The 21407-nt window shown below is 39.0% G+C and overlaps 1 protein-coding gene across 6 annotated transcripts in view; it reads left to right on the top strand.

Moving 5' to 3' along the window:
* Window positions 1–21407, top strand: part of ppp6r3 (protein phosphatase 6, regulatory subunit 3) — a 41186-nt gene that overhangs the window by 19374 nt on the left and 405 nt on the right. For 2 of the 6 annotated variants that reach the window (XM_050072218.1, XM_050072219.1), the window contains exons 15-26: window positions 365–451; window positions 2692–2789; window positions 7294–7348; window positions 7920–8050; window positions 8857–8972; window positions 9279–9492; window positions 9600–9697; window positions 9878–10073; window positions 12577–12594; window positions 16948–17055; window positions 17682–17753; window positions 19250–21407. The exon at window positions 19250–21407 is cut by the window's right edge and continues 405 nt beyond it. In XM_050072218.1, the coding sequence (XP_049928175.1) occupies window positions 365–451; window positions 2692–2789; window positions 7294–7348; window positions 7920–8050; window positions 8857–8972; window positions 9279–9492; window positions 9600–9697; window positions 9878–10073; window positions 12577–12594; window positions 16948–17055; window positions 17682–17753; window positions 19250–19301 (1245 nt within the window). In that variant the 3' untranslated portion in view covers window positions 19302–21407. The remainder of the gene's footprint in view (window positions 1–364; window positions 452–2691; window positions 2790–7293; window positions 7349–7919; window positions 8051–8856; window positions 8973–9278; window positions 9493–9599; window positions 9698–9877; window positions 10074–12576; window positions 12595–16947; window positions 17056–17681; window positions 17754–19249) is intronic. The other 4 variants (XM_050072222.1, XM_050072221.1, XM_050072220.1 and 1 more) reach the window with 4 other exon arrangements.

The raw sequence follows: 21407 nt of genomic DNA, 5'->3' as shown, positions 1-21407 counted from the left end.
GTTTTGGCTTCACTTTTGGGGAGCTGTCATGTCGTCAGTCTTTATTATACAGTTAATGAGTTCAGCTTATTGGATTTAAAATGAATCAGTGTCGGAATCTAAAGTACTGTTTTCTTCTCAGATTCAGTGCTCTGAATACAGATTCATCTCAACACGTGTCTGAGCTTAGATACTTATGGATTGCACTGCACCTTTTCAGAAGGATTTAGAATAGGATGGACTGCAGCACAGCACAAGCAAATATTGAAACTGATTTATTTTATTACACATTGCTGGGACAGGTATGCCTGTTCTGTAGTGTGGTGGGAAAAGCACATTGATGCAGTCAGTAAACTGCTTTTTGCTAAAATTAAATTTTCTTCAGGTGAATACACACCACATCCATTCTTCCAGTGATGATGAGGTGGACTTTAAAGACAGTGGCTTTCACCAGGACTCCTCTCTACAACAAGTAAGACCTACACACACACACACACACATGCACAAATGCATACATGCACACAATGCAGGCCCATAGCCACACAGTCCTGGATAATCTACAGATATTCATCAGTCTTTCTGTAATCATAAGAAACAGAGGCTCTGTTACGCCATGTGAGATTTTCTTTGGATAAAATGTACATCTGCTGGAGGCAAATTATGTAGACAGTGTAAGTGGACAATCTATCTCTTCTCTTCATGTTCAGTGTGAGCGAGTGCAAACTGTAAGGATCAGTCCAACTTGGATAAGACCCCCAAAAAACTTAAATCATGTTGCCTGATTATACATAATAGCCTGTTTGCAGTCACGTAACTATTATAATGAGAAAATTCAGGCATGGAGGGCAGGAAGTGATAAATTCATATACTGCGTGAATTAGAAATAGAGGAAAGTAACTACATAGAAGGGTTGGATGAACCTGCAGCATCAGGTTTCATCAAAAAACTTAAACTCAAGTTGGATATGATCCGCACAAAATGAAGTAAGGTAATTTTTCCCCCCAGGACTTGACAGATTTTCCTGGTGTTGACATCGTTGTTACAAATGACCTTGTCCACCAGACCTCCTAACTGTACAAGGCTTGCTAATGAAAGTGTACTCATGCACTTAAACTATTTTGTGTAGGTTTGGGTCCATGACTAAAATAATTGCTGCCTGTTTTCAAATTTTAAGTCTGTACATGGATGCACCGCTGTCGCTTATGTTACTAGCTAACATTAGGTAACATTAGCTACTATTTACCACCTACTAGGTCAGCTGTTCCCAGAGGTCTAGTGGAAAGCCGTTAAAAATCTGGGTCATGGCTAAAAACACGGAAAAGTTGTCATAGCACATTGTAATTGCATTCAACTGGAGGCATATTTAACTTAACACTTAAAGGCCCAGACACACCTCACCGGCAGCAAAGAACTAGCAGCGACAAAAACTGACTATTGGGTCGCCTTACGTCGCCCGTGTCTCTGCCAAAAAGTTGAACATGGACACAACACAAAGACTACAGCCAGTGGCCAATTAGCATCTTCGTTCTGTGCCTGCGTGAGAGGAAGTAACTCCACATCAGCAGATAGTCGTACTCTGTAATTGTCATTCAGAAAAGAAAACTGTCTTGACGCTAGTTAGCTGTGTAGCACAGTAACAACACAATCCAGTGATGAAAGAACAGAGCATATTAACTGTGCACCAGTGAACAGTAACACAAACCATCACAAATTTTTTCTGCTAAAGAGCTCATTGTCTAAAGAAAAATAATTTTACCTTATGTAACAAGTTTGTTTTGGTCTCTTTCTTGACTTTAGCTCTTTGTTTACATTCCTCACTTCTGTTTCTCTTCTTGTGCACTGAGCTGAACCACCCATCAGTGATTTCATTCACTGACAAGCTCTACACACATATGCTGCGGTTTCTCACTGCCTTTTTTAAAATTGTTCTCTTTACGTCCTACTATTTTCAGGACTTAAAGTGGCCTTTGTTTTTTCCCCCCAGTTTAATCGATTAGGAAGGCCATAAACAGCGCAAATCATAGATATTTATGCAGTGTTGGTATTCTTTGCCTCTAGTTGTCTGCCCTCCATCTGGACAGCGCAACCATGTAACACGTCATATGCAAACAAGCTATTGCTACTTTAAGACGTTCTATTCTAAGGAAATACAGATGTGTTTTCCTGAAGCCCTCCTTATTGGTTGGTTGTTAAAGTGTAATGGGACATATGCAGTGCATATCCTCAAAAATGATCTATTTTTCCCCTTCGTGTTCTTGAACAGAGAACACTCCCCCATTCCTCATCAGAACCTGTCAAATTCTTTTTATCTGTTGAAATATGTAGAGTTCAAAAGCTACAGGTCCCTGTGAACCGTGAACCTTGAATCTGGAAATATTTTGTGACTATGGGTCATGCACACTAACAATCTACAGGAACATCTCTCTATCATGTTTTGAATTAATGTACTTAACAACTAATGTTGTTTAAGAAACTTTACAGTTAGTTTAAATACAACTGACTGATATTTTTGTAACTAATGTAAAAGCATTTTGGCATCTGACTGTAAATGCATGTTTTTGCTTTTTAGCTATTAACCTGTCTAGCCTACATGTAATACATTCTCTTTGTTTTTACAACTTAGTATACGCATTGTTTTCTGTACTGCAAGTAATGCCCAGCTTTGTGTAGAGCCAAGACTATATCATTATCGTTGGTCCTGGGTTTTGCCAGGCCTTTTCTGATTATCAGATGCAACAAATGACGTCCAATTTTATTGAGCAGTTCGGCTTCAATGACGAAGAGTTTGCTGATCAGGACGATGTTGTGGAGTGAGTACTCATCCTGCATGACTGGACTTGCTGTCTAAATATTACTGTGTAACACTGAAGGGACAGGGCACTTTACACATTACAGAGTTGGTGGGGGGGATAATAGCATATTTATTTGCACACCAATTTAAAAAAAAAAAGCTTTTTTAAGTTCTTAATTCTCTGCCTCATTGTCATAACATTACACAAGACTATTTTGTTTGATTTCTATTCCAAGTGTTGTTGACATTAAAATGCTGAGTGTTTACAATAAACCCAAATGATGTGCAGCATAATTTTGATAAAGCAAGAGTTATTATTGGATCACATACCTCATATTTCCAGTTTGCTACAGAAAAAGATGAATTAGAATGATGGCTACTGCTCAAGCAAAAAATATTTTGCAGAAGCATTTAAATGAATGCCATTACCTCCAAGGTGTGCCTCATTTTCTTTTTTTATACAGCTGCCATAATAAATACATCATATGGCCTAAAGAGAGGAAACCATATTCAGCTTGTGTGTTGTGTGCTGTCCCTTCCTGTATTCTTTTGTGCAAGCTTGTTTTTTGGGGGTATAATCTTGTACAAAGGTTGTGGGCTGTGGGAGATGGTTGTTAGATGATCAATGATTTGAAATGTCTGCTTCACCTGTGGTTTGAAGTTGATCCTTTCTCTTTTATTAGCATTATCAGACTCTGCAAACTGAGACATCTCTTGTGTATCAAAAAAAAAAAAAAAAAATTGGACTGGATGAAATAAGCAGTACACCAATGCAACAGTTCAGCATCTATTGCTCAGGTCCTGCCATTAAATCTTGTAACTTTTTAATAGTTTTACAAAAGAGCAGTTCAGTTTTTCACTGACACACAGTAGATCTCTAATAGATTAAGATGCATGTATTCTATTATAAAGCTGGGAAGTCTGGACATCCTATTGTACTCAGGGCTGGGCACTATGGCTTAAAATTAATATTGGGATATTTTTAGGCTATATTGCAATACATGATACATATCATGATATTTTGAAATTTCCTCTTAACTACTGTAGAGTACTAAAGTACACAATTATTAAATGACCTACAGTGACAATTAAGTTAAATAAAGTACCTGCTGTCATAATAGAGTTAAGTTAAGTCTTGTCATAATTAAATAATGCAAAGCATTGCTTTTATTTTTGAAACACCTGGCTCATCCCTGGCGGAAAGTACTGATGTTTTTGCTGTGAACTTGAAGCTTCTGGTCAACAGTTAGGTGTTAGTAGTTAGCAGAAAGTTGTCTTTAGCAGAAAGCTATGTCTTTAAATGTGAGGATTTATTCACTGTGAGCTGGAAACAAACTAACAGCTCTCCGCTTCATGTATCAGTAGTATTTGCAAGTCGCAGTGGTCTGTGGTTGCAAAATGCGACCAAATAGTCTTGGTCTGGCGCCCTGCAGATTCAAACACACACTCCGTCTGCATACACTATTGTTAATGGGTTAATGTTGATGGGTGGAGGAGTATAGTCATTTTATACATCTCACATGTGGAACAAGCCACAATACATTGAGTATATTTGATATATCGCCCAGCCCTAATCATACTAAAAGATTCCCAAGATCCAAAAACAAGCAGCAGCTAAAGTACTACAGCACACACAGCTTTTCTTTTATCCGAGTGAAGACATAAAAGATCTACCCTGATTATGTCAGCAGTGCAAACATAACAAGCATCGACAGTGCTCAGCCTCAATGAGACAATAATGCTGCCCTGCAAGGATTAAAGGACAGATTGAACAGAGAGCAACATTTCACGGTGTCTTGAATTGTCTGTCCATTCTTCATGTTACTATTCGATGTCAGTGTTGAAAAAAGTAATATGAAAGTGTGACAAAATCAATGACAATATTGGCCTCTGACTGAAAATTTAACTATTGTGAGGTGTGCAATTTACAGAACTGTTGTATTGGTGTGCATGATAATGCTCCCATTGTAGTTAAGGCTACTGTCTGTCTGGTGGTCTTCCCATCTGTGTAGTCATGATGGCTGGAACGTATCTGAGTTACTGGGAGGAAATGATTTTTCCAGAACCTGAACATATGTACACTTGACATCATCACTACCTCCACTGTGCTTTAAAAACACATTATATACAGGTTGGATACTTGCCAGTTATCATGAATACACAAGGTTAAGTGTGGAAGGTTAAGTGTGAATAAGTCGAGAGTAATCACTGTCCTTACTGTAGTAAATCTGCTCTTTTCTGTTTTCTAAACTTTGAGTAGAGGGGAATAGTAATAAAGTGGTTAAGGCTGGTGTTAGCTGATGGGAATGGAAATTGTTGGGATCATGTGTGGATAGGATTTAAAGTTTACTCCTGATCTGACTTGGACTTGATCACCTGTTGTAGTGTTATATATAAGTCATTTATTGCAGTCTCATTCGCTTGTGTTCCACTGGAAAGACTGAAGCTACTACAGCTGTCTGGAATGACTCCCTGAGCTTCTGACAGTGCTTAATAACAGCAACAGTCTGACAGTTTGGATTAAAAACAAAACAAACATTTTTACCAGCATCAGTTCTTGGAAGCCTTTAATGAAACTAATACTGAACTTCTCATCTGAGGTGTTTTTTAGCCTAGCTCAGCACAAAAACTGAAAACCTGGGGAAACTGCTAGCAAAGCTCAATTCAATGTGGAAAGAAATGCACCCCTCCACCTTCATCAAGAACTAGTTCCAACAAGTAGCTGTTTTTTAATGTACAGTGTCAAGTCTCAGGTTTCACCTGTAAGACTTGCGTTTAATTGTCGTCATTGATAATGTGTGGTGTAAATACAGTGCACCTCCACACAGTCAAAAAAAGTTAATGTGTGTTCTGGTTATAATTCAGTTACAAAACTCTATCGCACCATGGAGCATCTCTCCTGCGTGGCTGCTGACAGCTCTGTTAGTTTAAGAGTTAAACGGATAGTTCTGTTTGTTTGAAGTTGGGTTATATGAGGAACTTATCCATAGACAGTGTATTGCATACAGTAGAAGTCAGTTGGCACACACCCAGTTTGGAGTCCCACATGCAAGCTAAACAATCTACTGCTGGGGAGGGGTCAGCAACAAAACATACTTAAGCCACCCAAAAAAGGTCCCACCTCAAAAAATCTGTTAGTTTAAGTGCACACTACATTGAGAGTATTTTCACTGCTTTACCTTTACTTTGATTTCCAACTGAAAAATGAAGCTGTTATGTTGATCTCATCAAAGCCAGATGCCATTGAGAAAAACAGTGATTTAATATTGCTGAACACAGGAGCTGCTGGTCTACTGCTGCCAAGATTAGTATTTTTGTTTGTGTTATTGTGGGATTTTGGTATTTAATAGGGTTAGTTTGGATTCACAAAAGTCACACAATAACATAAACTAAATTATCGAAGCAGCAGTCAACAAGCAGGTCTTGTTCATCATGTTAAAATGGCTGTTTTTGTCAGTGGAATCTGGTGGCTTTTGATGAGAGCATAGATGGGAACTGAAGCCATTAACGACTTTCTAGTTGCAATGGGCTGTCTGACAGAAAAGCTGGAAATACACTAAATATAGCATACACCTAGAATGTTACTGCTTTTTTTTAGGTGGGACTTTTTTGCATGCCAAAAATCTGTTTTGTTGCTGGCCCCCAGCCACAGCAATACATTGCTTAGCTTTGTTTCGGACCTGCTTTTCTAAACTGGGGGTGTGCAGACTGACATCTACTGTATCTAATATACTGTCTATGGATAAGTATCCCATTTAACCCCACTTTTAAAAAAAAATGCAAACTATCCCTTTAATCACACTGTAGGGCAGTGGGGGAGCTTGTATCAGTATCTGGTAAAATGATTCAACTAACTAAATGATGCTAAACGTATGGCAGGACACAAAGTTTTAAAAACGTAGTCGTGTCTCAAAATATTGACCAGGATAAACATTTTTTATTTTTCTGACTGTGTAAAAAAAATGTAACCCCTCCCCCTCTCGCAAAGCAGTGCCAAACTCCATAGCTCGCTAATCACAATAACACATTATGTATTCTGTACCAATGTATTTATGTTGTATGTTGAGAGAGCCCAGAGTTTCCCTCTTCTTTCAGTCTTTGTGCTAAGGTCGGCAAAACCATGAGCTGCTATTTTTCTGATATGATTTTTGGTAAGATTCCAAACAATTCCATGTTGGACTTTCCCTTAAATGACTTATTTACTATTTTAAGTGTTAGGTACAGATTAATATTTTGAAAGTGGCTTTTTGCCAGAGAGAGGCAGTTTTTTCTACTAGGGCCTTTGTATAATTCTTTGCTTTTCTTAAACCAATTTACAACACAAAACATGCATGTATAAAACAAAAGTGGCTATCAGAAACCATGTTTCTTTAGCACTGTCCCTGAGTTTTAGTTATCCCTGCATTATCAAACATGAAGTATTACAGCTATGTGCTAGAGCCTGTCTGCCTGTGTGTTGCCATATATATGTGGATGCCTAACGACCCTAACTAAACTAAACTCTGTTCTCTTTAACATTGCAGTATTCCCTTTGATAGAATATCAGACATCAATTTTTCACTGAATACAAATGAAAGTGTAAGTACTTTGATTATTAATCTTGAATACATACATAGTCAATCAAAGAGAGAAGAAAGTACAATTAGCATGGAACAGTTGAAAATGTTATTTTATCAATATGGTATGTCTTTATTTCCTGATTTCGTTGTTAAAATTCATTTAGAGGCAGAAGAAGAGATGATATGAAATTGAAAATTTTCCTAGATAACTAATGTGTGGCACATGTATGCTGTAAACTTTGCTATAACCTGCATTTGAACCAAAGGCTTTTGGCAAAGCACAAATATCAAACCACAACCTGTTTTTGTCAAATACTGTAGCATTGATTTTAAAAATGTAACTGGAGAGGGGCACTAATGTAAAACACCAAGCATACATGGATATGCTGTAAGTTACTGCCATTGAGGTGGCTGTGTTTGAGACCTGCTGTGAAGCTGTTGTGCTAGTATACTGGAGGTATTCATGTTAATGTCCGCTTCTCAGCTGAGTGGCTTTTGTTCTGCAGGATCCAACCCTATTTTGTACGTGAATGTACTTTAGATATAAACAGTGTTTTTTTAAGTATATGGCCCGTGTGTGTTTTCCCCAGGCAAATATAGCATTGTTTGAGGCACGCTGTAAGGAGAAAATCCAGCAGTTTGAAGATGCTGGTTCAGACGAGGAAGATATCTGGGATGAAAAAGATGTCACCTTCGCACCAGAGGCACAGAGGCGCCCCAGGTCAGCTAAACCCACACATAGACGTTTGTCTTTCTGAACTTGTGAGGACCCTCATGGATGAAATGCTTTCTTTAAGTGGGATTTATACTTGTGCGTCGAATCCACACCATAGGCATAGGCTCTGCATAGATGCAGAGCCTATGCAGTAGCCTGAAGTGCACCTCCCGCTGATGCAGACATTCTGTTTATTTTAGTAAGCTGAAAACCATTTCTCTTTGTGGAAATGAAGCTTTTATTTACTTTGATTTCACATATAAGTAATAATATATTGTGAAGACGATAAAACCCCACAAAATGGCATTTTAAGTCCTGTGTGTGATTTATCCTGGCTTCATATGAGTACAGAAAAACTCTAATAGCCACTAGGGTAATTTAAAATTCAAAATTTAAAATGTCATAGACATTGAGTAATCTCTTATTTTGATTAATCAGCTACTTATTTTGTCTATAAAAAAGGTTGAACACTTATCATCACATTTATACCAGAAAAATTACTTAAACATTTCCTCTTTGGACATTGTTGTTTAAAACTAAACTAATTTCTATGTTAACTGAGGAATCAATATTACTATTAATAGTAATAGTCATTGGCTGACTTTCTGCTGATTGATATTCAGTCAGCACTGTCTGATACTAAAAGGTTTTTGCTTGCCAGCAGACACTGTCCACTTTTTTAGCTCCTGTCTAAACAGTCAGGCGATATGAGTGTGGAGGGCTCTCTCTGTAGCTTCACTTTTATTGCACTGTTAAATCAGGATCAACTCAGATGCAGATTGGAAATAACTTGATCTGTGTATCCATCTCAGGAGTTCAGGCAGCACAGACAGTGAGGAAAGCACAGACTCAGAGGAGGAGGATGTAAAGAGAGATCCATTTGAAGCTTCCAACCCCAGCACCGATGACAGAATGGAGGTCGACACAGGTTGGTCTACCGCAGGGTTACTATCTAACAACTCTAAGTACAGGACAATAACAAATGAACCCCAAGTAAGAAAACTTGCCTGGCCATGGTGTAGGACTCAAATAAGAATAAGATTTTAGCCCAGCTGGAATTATTCACAGTTGGGGGCGTGGGTTTATGGCTCATGTCAGAACTGTGATGAGGCATATTTCCAGATTAGGTTTTTGCATACAGTCCTGGTGAAGTGGGTTAAGTCCATACAAGTCAGAGTGGTGGTGGGTTACTTTTTACTTTTTCTGACTAATTTCATGTATTTATCATTTTTAGGGCCTGTGTGGACTGCCAACTTTGATGACATCCCCATGGACACAGGTACATCCACAGCTCCAGCCTCCAACCCCAACAACCCTGCTGCCTCTTCTTTGTCGTCCTCCTCCTCTTCCACAGAAGACCTCCCTGAGGCAGCATGGAGCTCCACTCCCTCTGCCACTTCCAACTCTGAAACAGGGTGGGCTGATTTCTCCAACTTCACCCCTGTCAGGTAGGACATCCTAAGAGACTCTGGGTCAGTTTCTGTTAGTGCTACAGCTACCGAAGAACATTGCTTGTTTTGGCTGTCATTGTCTTTAAATCTGAAATCTCTTTCAGCCCCAAAGACCCTCTGAGATGCAACTCTCCTGTTGCTATGGAAACCAGCATTGAGACAATGGACCCTCTGGGGGTCAATGCACCCATGCAGCCTGAAGGTGAGTGTTCATATGCATGTTGATATTGACAGAGTACATCTATCTAGCTGTCAATAAAGATGCTGGGCACAGCCCTTTTTCTCTTGGCAGCCACATGCAGCTGCATGTGTTGATATTGCTTAAATGATCTTGACCATAATCATATCTTACACCTGTTGTCGATTTTCTTAACCCCCCCAGATTGTGATGGCTGGTTGGGCACCAGTGTGGCTTCTACCTCCTCGACCTCACCTAAGGACTGTGGGAGATCTAAAGCGGAGGAGGACACGCCTTCTTGTGAACAGCGCAGCATCACAGAGACGGTCATCAATGGCTCCATGAAAGAAACAGTCAGCCTCACTGTTGACGCCAAGACTGAGACCGCCGTCTTCAAGAGGTTCGCCAAACACATCCACACAAAAAACACTACGTAGCTCTCTGTGCTAAATGACTCAGTGTCATTAATAGCAGCTTCACTGCTAAGGTTGTAGTCCTGGGTGTCGAAAACCCAAGAGGGAAACACTGGAATGTTCTCTCTTACACTATGGTGTTTTAACCAGAATGGCTAATCAGAATGTGTCTCATTAGTTTTGTCACATATGTTTTCTTACGAGCACCCTCACACTATCACTCAGTCACACTTCCAGTAGAGGCAGGTTCAATTTAACACCAAGATCAGAGATAGGCCCCAGGCCATTTGAACGCATTTACTGGTTGGAGAGTTTTTATCAAAATAGTTTGATTGCATTTTAAGCATCATTTCACTGTTGTTGTGCATTTACTGCAAGTGTTAATTTTGCTCTTGAGGACAAAATAGCCTGCTAGAAACAGACACGGTTCTGAGACCTCTACTTATAGCATAACATCAAAAGGCCAATTTCCACCAAGATACCAAGAGCTCACTTTTTGTTATTCTTGATTTGAGTGAACCAGCCAGTTTGTCCCCTCCTCCCATCTGTGCAACGTGTGCTCAAAGCACCAAAATGCCACACAGACGGGCAAAGTTTTTAGGTCAGTATAATACCAAATTGTCAGAGCTGTGCTTCAACTGGTCCAAATTAGGGCCCTTAGAGTAGTTCAGTTGTTACACATTCTCTGCTCATTCTTTCACCAACTGTGGTTACTCCAATCTGATCAAAATCACTCTGATTAGAGATTTCAATTTAACTGTTAACATAATTAAAGATATGTGTAGGGCTGGGCGGTATGACAAAATTTTCATATCACGGTTTTTTTTTTTTTTTAATAATCATATCGGTTTTGCGGTATTTCACAGTATTTTGCACAGGTTTGGCCCACTTGACATGCTGCTGTGTTGTGCTATTGCCTATTCAAGTGCTGGAATTTGTTGTTATCGCCTGAATGCAACACAGGCTCCGCTCCATTAGTGCCGTGCTCGGCTCTAATTGTCTCGGACTTGGGACGGGTCGGCTTCGGTCAGGAAACTGAGTTGCATATAGGGGAAAGATTGCTCTTTTTGGTATGAGTACTTGTGGGTCATCGTGTTCTTCAGCAACGTGTACAGTTGCTTTGCTTTCAGGACTCTGTCCGGCAGCCATTCTCGCCTCTAAACTTTTCTCTATGCTCTCATTCTAGCCAGCTCCAGTGCCGTGCTCTGGCCGGCTCTAGCACGCCTGTAGTGTGCAGCGGTGAAATGGGTCCCCGCTGAAACACTTTCCTGCCGCGCACCATCCGGATATTGTTTGGGCTATTCACCGGTATTGCGGTATATGAAAAATTCATGTCATAACCAAAATAAATACCGGTTTTCGGTACGAACCGGTATACCGCACAGCCCTAGATGTGCGTTTACATGCCTCTAAACAATTGATCAGAAGACACGTTTTTTGACTTGCATAAAGTGGTTCCATACGCTGTGAAGGATCTAATCTGCAGGAAATATAACAGAAGAACGATTCTCCATCAAAGTCAGCAGAGGGAGGCTTGTAGAAACAGCACTCACTATTTACGTCACCTAATGTTCCCGCCATATGGGGCAAAGATGTGCAGAAAGAATGTATTTATTTAATCCAGAGAGAAACAGGATGAAATGTTTTACATGGTTATTGCCACCAATATTTTCCTCTGGACAGATTATCAAAGGTTTACACTGCCCCTCTCAACCTTAAAATTCCTTCCAATCTGGCCAGATTAGTCCAATCTCTTTGGATTGAGGCAGTTACATGAGGCATTTTTGTTCTGATTGGGCTGTTTTTCTGATTATTAGTAAAATGTTTGTAAATGCACCTTCTTTCTAATTGTATTTGGTGGTTATAGCTCACGTAACAGAATGGTAAAATAAATACAAGCCAAGTGGATGTGGTGATGAGGTTCTCTATGCTAATTGTATATTTAGACTTTCAAATTATATTCCACCAAATTATGAGTATGAAACACCCTCTGCGGAATAGAAGAATAGAGTCTAAAAATATGTGTATGGCTAAATACGCAGCTTCTTTATCAATTTGCACACACAGCCCTGTCAAAAACCAATGCACACACCTTAACATAGTGAGATGGACAGTAGAAAGAGGGTTTCTATAAACATTCTAATACCTTTTTCCCATGAAAACTTTTGACTATTGAAGTCCATAGCAACTGACATAAATTAATGGTGACTATAGCCCCCAATTCTTTATAAATAACTGAACTACAAACTCTGTACAGCCACTTTTGGTCCTGTTTCAACCATGCTTCCACAGTGAGATACTTGCCTGTCCTAAATCCACAGGTTTTAAAGTTGGTTGTCCTCTGTCCTTCTGTCCCTCTGTTGATGCTGCATTATATTGTCTGTCTGTCTGAGTAAATAACAACTGTCTGATGAACTGAGCGACACTTACAACCTGAGCTTCCCCTCCTCTCTCTCTCTTGCTGTGCGTTGTGGGTGTGGTCTTCTTCAGAGTTTTGAAATCTTATCGGTATGTACAGCCAATCAGAGATCAGCCTGCAGCCGTGATGTAGTCTTGTTGTCACGTCAACCACCAACTTTTCTTTCCCAATTTTGATCTTCTTCTTTGGTTTCAGCTCCTTGTTTGTTTATTTCATTATCTCCATTCTGCATGTGTTTCTACCAAAGGTGTTGTCCAACTGCAGTTTTTTAGTTTATTTAAATTGCAAATGGATTTGACCTTACCAGGCCAACTCGATTTAAGACCAAATTATTATGTGAAATGACACGTGAAACAAACAGTTAAAGTGCAGACTAGTTTCTGAAGAGGCCTCAACGTCTCCAAAACTGGATTTTTATTGGCTACAAACAGCTACATAAGTATTTTTGTTCATATATTTCAGTATTATGGTCTGCCTCCTAATTGGCTTTGGCCCTCAGCCACTGTCTCTCCATCTTATTGTGATTGTGAGTTGTTAAAATTCAGATGCACAATATGAATGTGTAATTGCTAAAATACTTCCTAAGTGCAAACAGTTACTATACTAGACATTAGGACTCCACGATTCTTGTTAAAATGTGAATCATATTTTTTTTTTCTTTAAGAATTGAGATCAGGATTCTCTCAGGATTTTTTTTTGCAAACAAAAACATTTATTGCACTCTTTGATGGTGAAGTAAAAAAACGCAGCTGAGATACTTACTGTCTACAACAACAGATAACAGACAGGCAACATTAATATAAGACATATCAAACCTATCAAAGTGCTTGACTTAACATACAACATATATCAAAGAGCTGTACTTAAACTTAAAAGTCTCTTGTAACAAAAAAACAACCCTCCAGTCTCTTTTTGTCTCTTAGTTTAGAACATTAAAGTGATTAACTTAAATGCTGCTGAACAAAAAGTAGAATGTAAAGTTACAGCTTTCGAATAAATAACAGACACTGACCATTATATGACACGGTTGTCTTGAGTCAAGCAGCTGTAAAACAGCAGAAGTTTCCTTTCCTGTAAATTCAGTAATGTAGTAATGTAATGAGAGGTTGTTGACTCACGTAACGTCACCTGTGTCGGTGGCGTTTCTCTGTTCTCCTTTCTCTCTGCCCCATGTCTATGTGCACTGGAGAAGCACACAGCAGAGAAAGGGGGAGGGAGAGAAACGCAACAGGGCGACAGGAAAACACAGACACACATGGATACATTTTTACTTTTCACATGCTACTGATTTGAATTGAATCACAAAAATGGAATTTTATACATATATGTAAAGATGCTAAGTCATTAAATACTACCTCTGTATTTGTAAAAAAAAAAAAAAAAAAAAAAAAATCAAAAATTGATTTTATTGATGACCAACTAAACATTCAATTCATTTTTGCACAAATGAATTTGTCAATTCTCTCTGGTGCACAAACTTTGATAGAGACCAGTGGCATCGTTAGGCCTGGGTGTCTGAGGCTTCAGCCCCACATATTTTATGAATGGCCCTTAATAGTTATATGTATTTTCAGAAAATAAGAATAGGCCTAGTAATAAAAGAAAAGCTCCGACTCTGATAATGTGTCATTTTGTTTATGCATTAAAGCTCTCAAAAATAATATATCACTGATCAAAAACAAAAGGATTCTCTGTGTCATTCAAGCAGCATATTTTATGTGATTGTATATTGTGTGATTGTATATTGCTGGGTAGTTCAATCCATGATAATCCATCATCATTTATTAGTTGATTATATTTTGTATTAATGATCAAAGTCTTCAAAGTAACTAAAGCAGACAAATGAATGTAGTGGAGTAAAAAGTAAATGTTGGAAAGATGTTGGAGTGCATTTAAAAAAGGCTTCGAAATAGAGTTTGTTCTTAAAAAAATAAAATTCCCCCCAGACCCACCACAGAGATCCGGGGTTAAGCCCCCAATGTCCTCAAATCCTAGGAATGCCCCTGATAGAGACACTTTCATAGTGACCTCAAACATGTTTTGGCCTTTAAGGTGCTGCAAATTCTTATTGGCATATGTACCAATACTGACATGTTGATAAAAAGCTGAATCAACAGATACAGGAACCCAGGTGTTTCCTTGGTGTTGAGAAAACACAGAAGCTATGTGACCAAAACATGAAACAGTTTTATGGTCAAAGGAATAACAGCCAAGTTTTGCAGGAAAAACTGTTTTTCTTTCTAGCAATGAAATTTTGCAGCAGTATTCCTCTAGTCAGTATCCAAAATTAAATATTTGACTCCCTGGCCAAGGGGACTGGTAGATGACAGAATCCACCGGCCAAGCACATTTTTCTACCAGCCAAAATAACTGTCGTGAGCAGGAACAGCAGACTGGTGACAAGTGATAGTTTAGTTTATTTCAAATAGGAATATTTTAACTGGCACATGTACATGGGTCTGACTTTAGTGCTGAATTATTTAAATATTCTGCAGTAGAAAGAGTTCAAAATGGTCACAGGGGTACCAGGGGACCTGTTGAACAAGGGTATTATGGGGTTTGCAACTTTTAAATAGAATTGTTAAAATCTGCCCATGTAGAAATGATTGGGATATTGTTATGATTTTAGCATCTAATTATTGAAAATGCTGTAGTTAAACAAAAAGAAAGTAATGACAAATGTTCAACAAAAGAAAGCAAAAAAAAGGGAAACTTTCCCATTTTAAACACCCTTCTTGGCCATTCGAGTATAGATTACTGAGTTTACAAGGTGCACTTGAATGCACCATGAAGTCTTTGTCACTGTGTGAGTGTGAAACTCATCTCTGACACAAGCAGCGCAAGTTTAGATGACACAAAAACGCTGTACAAACTCTCGACATACTTTTTATATTACAGGAATATTTTGATCAGGGTATGAAATTAACAAAATATTCTGGGGGCAATTTTGGCCCCCACGGTCTAAAAGATGGGGGCATTTTCAAAATGTTTGGGGGCCATCAAAAAATTGTAATTATGTTCTAACAGTAAGCACATGAAAAGCAAAACCAACTAAGATAGTGTCTTCACTCTTCAGTAGAAACCACTATAAATGAAATAAATAATGGGTTACATAAAGTTATGGTTGTAAAATATCACTCAGATTTCCTATAATTCAACCAGTTTAAATGTGATGATTTAACCATTAATCTACTGATAGCAGTACTAATGTTTCACCACATTACAGTTACTTTTACTGTTAAAAAGGCCAAATTACTATATATTCCTTAGATGCAATCCTGGAAGTAAGTTAATTTAAAATTTAACATTCATTCTACCTTAATTTTTCATTAATTTGTCATTGTGTAGACATAGATCACCCAAGAAATGGTTAATTTATACTTATGGTACAGCAAAGCCCCCTCCCCTTCTCTGTCAGATTACTCTCACGTAATCAGTGCAATCTCGTTGATTATGTCTGGAAAATGAGTTGTAGACGTGACGGTAAATTAATTTAATGAAAATAAAATTATACTTTAATGTCAGATTGTAATACTGTTAAAAATGTAAATACATATAGTTGTTTCGAAAACTTGGGGGCAATTTTGGCCCCCGGAACATGGCTTTTGGGGGCATTCTTGGATAAATTGCTGGCCAAATGGCCCGTGGCCCTTGCTAATTTCTGACACTGATTTTGATGTAGACATTTACCCGCCAGTGTGACGATAGCCTTGTTCATTTTGAACCCTACTTCTAGTTATCATAAAGTATCAAATTTCAATGAGAGCAGTTGTGTCCTTTTTTAAAAATGAACTAGCATTAAAGATGTGTATGTATTTTGTTAGTACTCAATAAGACTCAATGAAAATACTGGTATAAATGGTATTGCGTTTTAAGGAAAATGCTCCACAAATGTTACAATAACTGGATTTTTAATTAGGCTCACATTCTTCTTGTAGCATGACAGTTTGTTTTCTGAAATTATCGAGTGCTGAATAATTGTTATGTAGCACCTCAAATATGACATTATATGTGGATGTTTGTGAGTGTTTTGCTTTGATTGAGGCCTCATCAAGATTATTGGTGGTTCTCTGAGACAAAGCAAGACTGACGGCTGGCAATTTTGGTCTAATCAGTGTGCAAAATCAGTTCGTAGGCCCGCCTACTATTCGCTGGCTCTGTAACTTCTAAATCAACAGAGTAGCATAGCCAAACAATCAAAACAGTTGCCTTTCTCCATTTGCTGTACATTTTGATGCTTTTCCTACATACTGTCCACAGCTCCTAATTTCAACACCTTCATCCTTTGTTTTACTGTGTGCTCTGTCAATCAGTTCAGCATGCATCACTGTTCACATCTCACTGTATTGTGTGTGTTTCTGTGGGAAAGGTGGTTGGTATGAATCACCTCACATGGTATTGATGTACATTTGTGTGTTTGTGTGTATACCTGTGTGTTCCAGTGATGAAGAGAAGTGTGCTTCTTCAGAGAAATACTCAGTAGTGGAGTGTGTGGATTTGGAGAGAACAGGCGTCAACAGCTCAGCCGCAGCCTGCTGTCCCAAAGCAGGGTCAGACACAACACACAACACACAACACACAACACACACACACACACTTAAAAAAAAAAACATTTGTGCACAGGCACTGCAGTCTTTGGCACTGCTTATACAAAAATATTCAGTTGCTATTACTACATTTAAAGCAAAAAGCTATCAAATGCATTCCTTAAAAAAAAAAAAAAAAAAAAGTGCTATACGGAATGACTTCTGGCCAATCGGAGCTCCATCTTTTGCTCTGTAGGCTGGACTTGATATCCATTTTAGATTTTAAGTCAGGAAGCAAATGAATTGTAAGGTGCTATAACAAGTTTATTCATCTTTTTATTACGTTTGGGGTTTTTTCTGCATGCGCACCATTTACTAAACTACATGTGTAATTGGTCAGGGTGTTAGGTCTAAAGATCAAGGTACTGAAACATGTCAGGTGTTTTTGTTTCATAGATCCTGGAACTCCCACATTTTGTTCTTTCTTAATTAACATTTTTTTAAGTTTAATAAATTTGAAAAAATGTAATAATCGTACATTGTACCATCACTGGTACAAAAACCTGATTCAACAAAATCTTATAAATCTGATTCTAGGCTAGCTCTTTGGTGAAGTTTTTTCTCTCCTCTCTTGTGTCTCCTGTAAACAGTGAGAAGTGTCGGCCCACTGTGGAGCTTCCCAATGGTCCTCTGGAGGAGATGTCAGCCATAGAGGAGGCCAAGTAAGTCTGCCCTTCTGCACTATGAGTCCTGTTTAAACCATCTGTAGTCTGTCAGTGTTAAATATGGAGAATATTTTATGCATACATATTTGAAGAAAAAACAAAACAAAAAAAAACAGCGTCTGGAAGAAGGTCAGCTCTGCACTCAGGATTTCATGTAAGTAGGCTGGTACACCTAGCGATTTCAGACGCGACCTGCCTCTGTTCTTTTGAAAGTTGGCATAGAATAGGCACAAGAGTTCCGCACAGTGCCTGACCACGTGTTTTCCAGGCGAATAAGAACGCAGCACGTGTATGGCCCTTAATACAGTAAGAGCAGTGTTGTCATTGCAACAAATATCGTGGAAAATTCAAACAGCAAAAACTGGAGTTTTAAATCTGATAAAGGAAACAGTGCTCAACTTTGAGCTCCTGAAATAATGAAGTTACGCTGCTCCTTGTGTGTAAATGCACAGCATCTCTCTTAATGGAGAGTTGGATAGCAGCTCTGCTCTGTTCTCTGCCATGTTCACATTTTACAGAATGTCATTCATTCTTGTGGTTAAGAATTTAAGTGGTTACCACTGTTGCCTCATAGCAAGAGGGTTCCGGGTTTGGGGTAGCTCACCTGGTAGAGCAGGCGCCCCACGTACAAAGGCTGTGTCCTTGCTGCAGCAGCCACAGGCTCTATTCCAACCTGTGGCTCTTTGCTGCATATCATCCCCTCTCTCTCCCCCCAAAAAAGCCAAAAAAAAAATAAAAAATCTAAAAAAGAGGGTTCTGGGTTCAAACCTCTAAATTGCCCATAGGTGTGAATGTGGGCATGAATAGTTGTCTGTCTCTATGTGTCAGCTCTGTGATAGTCCCCGTCTCTCACCAAAGTTAGCTGGGCGACCCTGCACCAGAATATGCTGTTATGGAAAATGAATGAATAAATGATGAATATTCTCCTCATTAATTATGTATTATTTCACCCACCTGCAACCCATCAGAGTGTACACACCTTATGAACTGACCTATGAAGGCACAGCTTACTATCTGAATAATGTGCCCTTTAAATGGCAGGAAAATACTGTGCCACTCTGACTTTAGGCCAGGTTGTTGTTGGTCAAAGGCGCAATCATTTTCTGCTGCCTCAAAATACCAAGACGCCAACAATGTGACTGACCACACCTCATTTTAAGACCTACATGCTCATGAGAGCACAGATTGGTGCAAGTACATTTGCTTCTTACACAATGTGGGGGCTGGCTGTGGAACTGCATCAGTTTGAAACTAGCAACAACAGTCGGGTTGCGCCAGGCTCTGTGTTTAAGAGGTGGATGTTGAGGTTTTCTAGGCTGCACCACTAAACCAAGAATCCCCTAAAATGTCTGTTCAGCTTACCAGTGTTAAATTTACTCAGAGAAAAAGTCCTGTAGTTTACAGCTACTCCTAAAAATTTTATGATAAAAAAAATAGACATGTTTTTTTCTTCCATCTTGAAATGAATCCATATGTCTGTCTTTTCCTCTCAGACTGGACCAGAGTGCCGTGTCCTCAGAGCCAGCTGTCAATGGGCCAGCATGAGGGTCGCCTAATGCCAGCCAATGTCCAGCCTGTTCTGCCATGCAGGGCCCTCCTCCTGGCCAGCCAGCAGAGGCCACTGCTCAGAGCTGTTCCAAACACACGCCCCCACCAGGACCAGCAATACTCCCATTGGCTCATCACTGACAGACAGACAGACAGACAGACAGGTGTACAGACACAGGATGAACTGAAAAGCAAAATGAGAGACATACTCAAATGGATACAGAATAATTTTTTCTGCATTTGTTTATATACTATTGTTCTTATGAGGTGATGTGCGACTGATATCTTGCCACTCAAAATTAAATAGTAATGTTGCTATCGTTAAAGAAATGATTGTATGAATAAAATATTTTATAAAAAGAAAAATGTATACAGAAACATAAGATGAATTACCACAGAACAGAAACAGAAATAGTTGATTGGTGACTCAGCCAGCCACTATGCTGTTATAATCGGCTGGATCTGTTATCCTGCGTACTTAATACAACAGTTGCTATATTTAAAATTCTCACCCACCATTGGTCTGTGTCTCTGAGCAAAGCTACTCCTAAGAATTGAAACACATTTTAAAAAAACACACTTAAAGTTTTATTTTGCTGCAGGTATTTGTAAATGTTTTTTCTCTTGTATTCTTCTGCATTGAGTAAGAGTTGACAAGCTTTTTTGGTATATTTTTTTTATTTATTATGGAAGTAAGATGATGGTTATGTTTTGTTACTAAAGAGCCATACCAACACCCCCTCTCCCCTTCTAGCAGGCTGCATTCATGCTAACTGGGTTCCTACCTCGCAGCTAGAAGGTTAAACAGGAGAGGTGCAGTATGTCGTCACCACAGCCTAAACTGGGAGCTGTAAATGCATTCTGAGCTTGTGTTTTTAGTCCCAACTAAACTTCTTTAGAACCACAGTCCTCTTCTTTGACCCCAAACTCTTCTTTTTCTATCTCAAGTGCTTTTTAGACCAGTGGTTCTTAACTTGAGTTTCTCCCTTTAGATCACGCTCACATTTAGCATATTCCATTGCAGGTTGTAGATGCATCCATACAGTGCGCAGAACTGTGGTTTTAGGTAGCATCAGCATTTTAGAGAACTTTGTAGGGGACTGAAAGGGCTGAGGAATTACACATAGGACCATGAAATGAAATAAGAATTTTGCAAACAAGTTACCTTCTGAAAGATTTGCCAGTGCCCAGCACTTGTGGAGCTAGGTGGGATTCTGTCACTTTATGATAACAATTTATACCTTAAAGATATACTTCACCCCCAAAATGACCATTTTTACATCATATACACACTGCGTGTTCCCTTGAATTCTTGAGGAAAATGTTTTTCTTGCATACCTCTACAGTGAACAAAGACTCCAAAAAAGGCAAACATTCTTCACGAATTGGAAGTATACAGGGACTTCCTTTAACAGCAGCAGGCTGTATCAAAATTTCTGTAAAAAATAAACCATTTTTCTTGCATGTCTCCACAGTGAATGAAGAATCCAGAAAATGAGAATTGGAACTGTGTTTAACAACATAACTATATCAAAACATCTGTTTACAAACTCTCACACAGCTTGTGCAGCATAACCCAAGTCTCACTGATCCAGTTGAAGGCTCAGTACTCCCCAAACACATGAATTTTGCAGGTGAAGTATTCTCTACAGAAAACTAGTTAAAGTTGTAAATTTGGACAGCTGTGATATCAGCTACTGACCAAGTCCTAACTACAGGTGCTCATTCTTAGACTGTGTTCAGACTGACAGCAGCATTGTCAAAAACAGACCCCCTTTTTTCCAAGGTGGTGTTGGCCGATAGAGGGCTCAGGCCCCAGAAAGTGTTCAGTGTTAACTGTAGCACATCGACATCTGACAGTGCACTATGTTGGCCAATCAAATAAGCACGCACATTCCTGGTAGACTTCTTTGTAAGGTGATTGGCAAAATTCATGTGTTTACGTGGTAATTGTTGAAGGATAGAATGAGCTGTAAAAGTGTTACCTGGGTACGTACCTTTGAATCTGCCCACCTGGCTGAGTTGACTGCAACTGAGAGCCCCACCAACACCAGACCTTTGTTTTGCTGTAATGTTTAATTCAGGAAGTCCAGTTTGAGAAAA

This window comes from Epinephelus moara, chromosome 20 (assembly GCF_006386435.1).
Source record: "Epinephelus moara isolate mb chromosome 20, YSFRI_EMoa_1.0, whole genome shotgun sequence".
Lineage (NCBI taxonomy): Eukaryota > Metazoa > Chordata > Actinopteri > Perciformes > Serranidae > Epinephelus > Epinephelus moara.
Note: the sequence above shows the minus strand (reverse complement) of the source record. Positions and strands in the feature narration are given on the sequence as shown.